The sequence below is a fragment of the Bos taurus genome, chromosome 13 (genome assembly GCF_002263795.3).
Source record: "Bos taurus isolate L1 Dominette 01449 registration number 42190680 breed Hereford chromosome 13, ARS-UCD2.0, whole genome shotgun sequence".
In the NCBI taxonomy this organism is placed as follows: Eukaryota; Metazoa; Chordata; class Mammalia; order Artiodactyla; family Bovidae; genus Bos; species Bos taurus.
Window position 1 is genome coordinate 73481804 of NC_037340.1, and position 5476 is coordinate 73487279.

A 5476-nucleotide genomic window follows, 5' to 3' on the forward strand; every position below is an offset into this window, starting at 1 on the left:
TAGCCCACCAGGCTCCCCTCTCCATGGGATTCTCCAGGCAAGAATGTTGGAGTGGGTTGCCGTTTTCCTTCTCCAGCACATCTTCCCGACCCAGGGATTGAACCCTAATCTCTTACATCTCCTGCATTGGCAGGCGGGTTCTTTACCACTAGTGCCACTTGGGATGGCTGTCATTCCCTTGACACCCCCACTCATTAAGCTCTGACTATGGACCAGGCCCACAAGAACTGGAGGCCAGTGAGTTATTATCCAATGGTAGAGTCAGACCCACCCATAAATAATGACATCTCACCTGTTCAGACATTTCCCAAATGATCATAGGGTGTGTCTGGATGCAACATCGTACAACAGTGACTCTTGCATTGAGAAAGTTCTTTTTAATCCTTCTGATTACACCAGCAAGAATATCCCAGATTAGAGATCTGCGTCTTTAACGTCTCTTTAACCCTCGTTAATCTTCCTTTATCACAACAGAAACATAGAGCAGGCTTCATGCTCACAGTTCTGGCAGGTGGCAGTATCTAGCCAGAATCTAGTATTATTATTTCATATCATTTAATTAGACATGATTTACTTACATGGAACTTAATTGCTTTCATTGCATCTGCTTTTACACTTACATTCTGTTTGTGACAAGTGACCCTGCTTATCCCATTTAAAGTAGTGATATCCAGTTTTTCTTCTCAAGTAAATTTATTTTTACACAAAAGTGAGTCCCTTGGAAGAAAAACATTAGGTCAATAGGAGTACAGGCAATACACAAAATATTATGATGCTATTTTGCAGGTATGGCAAACACTGTGAACAGATTGATGTTTGGAAAATTCTTCTAGAACAGTGTTTATTAAAAGGTTGGAATTTCCACTGGCAGAGGGGCTTCTCTCTGGGTTGCTGTGTCCCAGACCCCACCCATCTTCATATCTTCCTGCAGAGAACCCCATCCCGAGGTTCAGAGTTATGGATCCTAAGCCAGAATTAGCCTGAGGAGAGAGAAGGAAAAGGTTAACCCCCTTTCCATAATAAAGCTCTGGGTTCTGGGCCCAATTCCCTCATCGAGGCCCCATCAGCCCAGCCACGAAGGCAGGATCCCCTGCCCTCCTTCACAAGGGCAAACTGAAGCTCCGAGTGTTTAGGGCTGTGGTCCAGGTGATAGGAGTTCAGCAAGAGAACAGGGACCCCCAGTTCCTCTGTCATCCTAGAGGACCCCTCCCACCCCATCCACTTTTCCAGTGCTGGCCACAGGAGGCCCAGGCTTCTGGGAAGGTTCCTGTTCAGCTGGTTGAACTCGAGGAATCTCTTAGGGCTGGGGCTCAGAGAGGGAAGGAGCTTGCCCGAGGCACACACAGCCCTACCTCAGACGGGGTTTCTGCAGTCCCGGCCGCAGGCACCCGGGCAGCACCGCTTGCGGCCCTGGCAGTCCGAGTCCTTGGAGCACAGGTGCTGCACGGGGCTAACGCAGCGCAGACGGTCCTCGGGGCATCTGCCCGTCTTAACTGCAACACGGGGACCGGGTGAGCCCTGCCTGTGCCCCGGCCCTGGGGTCTGGGGTCTGGCTGGCACTCAGCAAGGTGGAGAGGGACCCTTACCTGAAACCTTCCGGACACACTGGAGGAAGCACCCTTGGCGACAGCACTTCATCCCCGAGGGACACTGGCTGTCGTGCAGACACTGATCAGGCACGGAGAGGAGGCAGGGCCCGTCATCCGGTGGGCAGCCCCCAGACTTCTCTGTAAGAGAACTCCCCAAATTTTGCTACTGGAGGCAGTTCAGAATTCAGTATAAGCGCTGTCCTGGGGATCAGGCAATCTAAATTCTCCATTCCGTACTTCTTTGCCCATTGTTTGCAACTTTTTTTTTTTTTTTTGGAATGGACTTGCTTTTTTTTTTTTTTTTTTTATTGACATCTAAAGTGAAATGTAACATTATGTTAGTTTCAGGTGTGCAATGTGATGATTTATTTTTGTATGTCCTGCAAAACGATCGCCACAGTGTCTCATTAACGTCGGTCACCATACATAGTTAAATTGTTTTTCTTGTGATAAGAATGTTTAAGATCAGTTCTTTTAGCTACATCCAAATGTGGATGGTAGCATTATTAACTGTAGTCGTCATGCTGTACACTGTATCTTCGTGACTTATTTTATATCCGGAAGTGTGTACATTTTGACCCCTTCACCCATTTCACTCCCACCCCTACACCCTACCTTTGGCAACAACCACCAAGTGTTTTCTGTATCTATGAGCTTGGCTTTTTTGTTTTTTAGATAATCCCATACGGTATTTATCTTTCTCTGATTTATTTCACTTAGCATAATGGCCTCAAGGTCCATCCATGATGTTGTAAATGGCTGGCAAGGCTTTTGTTGTTGTTTTTTAGTTTGTTTGGTACTCCAAGCCTCAGTTTTCTGTCTGTGAAATGGGAAGCTAGACTCCATCCTCCCACGGTTGGTTTGAGACTCAGATGACATATAAGGCGGGGAAAAAAAAAAAACAACGAAGTTCATAATCTCCACCGGGGCAACTAGACCGCTCCTGGCCTGGCCCCAGCCCATGACTCTGGTTTCTTCGTCTACCCTGTCTCCACCTGGCGGCTCCTGATCAACTCCAAGCTGCTTCTCTTTGTAGGCCCTGTTTTTTGCCCCATGTATTACTCTCAAGTTTTCATCTGCCTTCCCTAACCTTCTCTCCAAATCCAGGCTCCCCACTCACAGACATATACACAGAGACACAGTCATATACACACACTGATGTGGTCAGAGTGTTACAGGCCCAGAAGGGATGGAAGTGGAGGCATCGCCTGGGTGGGGAGGCACCTGTCTGGCTATCTCTGCAGCCCCAGCCTCTCCCATCTGTTGACAGGTCAGACTCAGCCTTTTAAAGGAGGTGGAGGAGAAGAGAGGTAGGGTAGGTAGAGGTTCCTTCCGACAGATCCCCGATCCCAGAGTTGTACACAACTCCGGAGTCCCTTTCACAGATTGGGCTGGGAGACAGAGAAGCCTGGAGAAGGACACAAACAAGATGGGCAGGGGGCCAGTCCAGACCTCGTTTCCACAGAGGATGACAGAAAAGACCATCTCCCTGCCATGCAGACCCACAGGTCCAGACGCCCCCATGGAGACACCAAGGAGCAGGGACCGACCGTCCACTCCAACCCTCCCCAGAGGCACAGGAAGACACGTGTTCTCACACGGACACACATGCAGACTCAGACACACACGTGTGCAGTCGTCCCTAGGGATACATGGGCAGACGCAGATCACACTGACAAGCAGGCACAAAGCTACACGTTTAACTAGAGGTAGACGCATGCATGTGAACACAATCCTACACTCAGACGTGTAGACAGGCAAGCACCAGGAAACTGGCAAGAAAACATTTACAGCTGCACACGCAAACAGGCTGACAGGCATGAAGATGTACAGACAAGAGGCAAGCTGCTGAAAGTACTAAGAAGGGGGCACACGCGTGCACACACACACACACACACACACTTACACTTCATTGCCTACCTTCCCCCAAACCCTTATTCTCGCCTTAAAGGTAGAAACCACCTCTGTCCTTGGAGCCGAGGAACCTACCCATACTCACCTCCCTTCCTCCTGCCCAAGGCAGCAGGTAACTGGCTCCCCAAACCCAGGAGGGCCACCAGGAGGAGGAGGCTCTGGGCTCTCATGTTTCTGTTGCTGACACCTGATAAGGTAGAACCCAGAGGCCCCCAGATTAACACCTACTAACCTTGGGAGGCTAGAGCAACTGAGTTAAGGGAGGAAGGAGAGGGGATAAACAGAGTGGTATGTGTCTGTCTCATCCTGGCCCCACCCCCTGCCCAAGAGCCACCGTGCAAGGCTGCTTGTGTAAGAATTAACGATGGGTGAGGACTTGCCCTGCGTGTCAGGGGCTGGGATCCGGTCCTGCCTGTATCGCCTACTTGGGTTGTGATTTGGACAAGCCTTGTCCGTGTTTGGACTTCAGGTTTTTTCATTTGTATAAAGGGTGAGAGTTGTTGAGTCAGATGGTCCCTTCCTTAGGTCTCTAACATCTTGAAGCCCCAGCCATGGCTTAGGTGGAGGATAGAAGTCAGCTTTGAATGTCCAGGAAGGGTTTGCAGAGCTCTGAGACCTGCGAAGGGAAGCATTCGAGTTAGGATCAGCGCTCTCTGCTGGAGACAGCTGGCCCAGGCTGCCCCAGTGAGTGGGGCCAGCCCTGGTCTCTCCTCTTGGGCTCCGATGGATGAGAGAGAGACACCATCCTGCCTTTAGTAAGATCACCTTCAGTGGCATCTGGTAGAACTGCCCTCTGCTTGGAGCTGGCTGAGCTATCAGGGGTGGATGATGGAGCGAGGCTTTAGGTTTGGCTGTGGTGGCTGGTCACAGAGGTTGAAGGTGGCCTCTGGGACCCCTTCCCTGGCCCTAAGGGATCCTGAGCAAAAGGTCATCTCAGCCAAGCACCCCTGCCTAGATTTCACATCATCTGGCTCCTGTGTTTGGTGGAAGAGGGATAAGTGGAGCTCAGAGTCCTAAGGGGCCCCAAGCGGAAATGTACTGAACCTGAGTAACTCACCAGGACAGGAGGAGATCAAGGCCATCCTCCCCGCCCTCCCATTTGAAAGATGAGGGAACAGTCGGCTGTAGATGGGAGGGGGCTGGCTCAAAGACACAGTTAATTCTTAACTAGGCTGGGATGTCTTCTTCGTGAGAACATCGCTTCTCCATGATCCCCATCCTGTTCTCGGAAGCGAGGCGATACCTCCTCTGACCCTGAGAAAGGAAGAGAATGTTCCAGTCCAGGACAACCCTCACAATCAGGAAGTGCTCCTGGGGGTTTAACCTCATGCTATCTTCTAAGCTCTCAGGAAAAGAAGGGCCCTGTAGTTCATGATCTGATGTGACTTTGGAAATTCTGGCATCCCCTTGGCAGCTTTGTTTAGAAGGAAAATTTTATGAGGCTGATTTTTATTCCTAATTACAAACTACACAGACTACTTGGCTGTTGTTCACAAGAAAGTTCAATAAAAATCTAAATCCCAAACTGAAGCTCAGAGAAGGAGAGCTATTTTCCTGAGGTCACACAGCAAGTTCACGGCAAAGCTGAGACTGACTTCCAGGCCACTGTTCTTGAAGTCACTCAGAGTATCTCCTTCCAGGAACTTGAACTTCCTTGGCACCTCCTTGGAACAGGACTGTGAGACCAGTGCATGGACAGCAGAGCCGTGAGGTCACTGGGGTCTGTCTAGGAAAATCCCCCTTCCACTGTAGGTTCCTGCCACCCCTTAAGTTCTTCCCTACCCCCAAATTATTATTGTCTAGAGAAACACTGGGCTGGATGAAGCACAAGCTGGAATCAAGATTGCCGGGAGAAATATCAATAACCTCAGATATGCAGATGACACCACCCTTATGGCAGAAAGCAAAGAAGAACTAAAGGAGGCTCTTGAAAGTGAAAGAGGAGAGTGAAAAAGTTGGCTTAAAGCTCAACA

At 49.8% G+C, this 5476-nt stretch overlaps 1 protein-coding gene across 1 annotated transcript; it reads right to left on the reverse strand.

Annotated features, from left to right (window-relative positions):
* Positions 1 to 690: 690 nt before the first annotated feature.
* Positions 691 to 4016, reverse strand: WFDC5 (WAP four-disulfide core domain 5). The gene is made up of 4 exons (XM_002692329.6): positions 3589 to 4016; positions 1587 to 1727; positions 1353 to 1493; positions 691 to 980 (listed from the first exon to the last, which is right to left on the reverse strand). Exons 1-3 carry the CDS (start codon positions 3671 to 3673, stop codon positions 1354 to 1356), a joined length of 366 nt encoding a protein of 121 aa, XP_002692375.1. The 5' UTR covers positions 3674 to 4016; the 3' UTR covers positions 691 to 980; position 1353.
* Positions 4017 to 5476: the final 1460 nt, after the last annotated feature.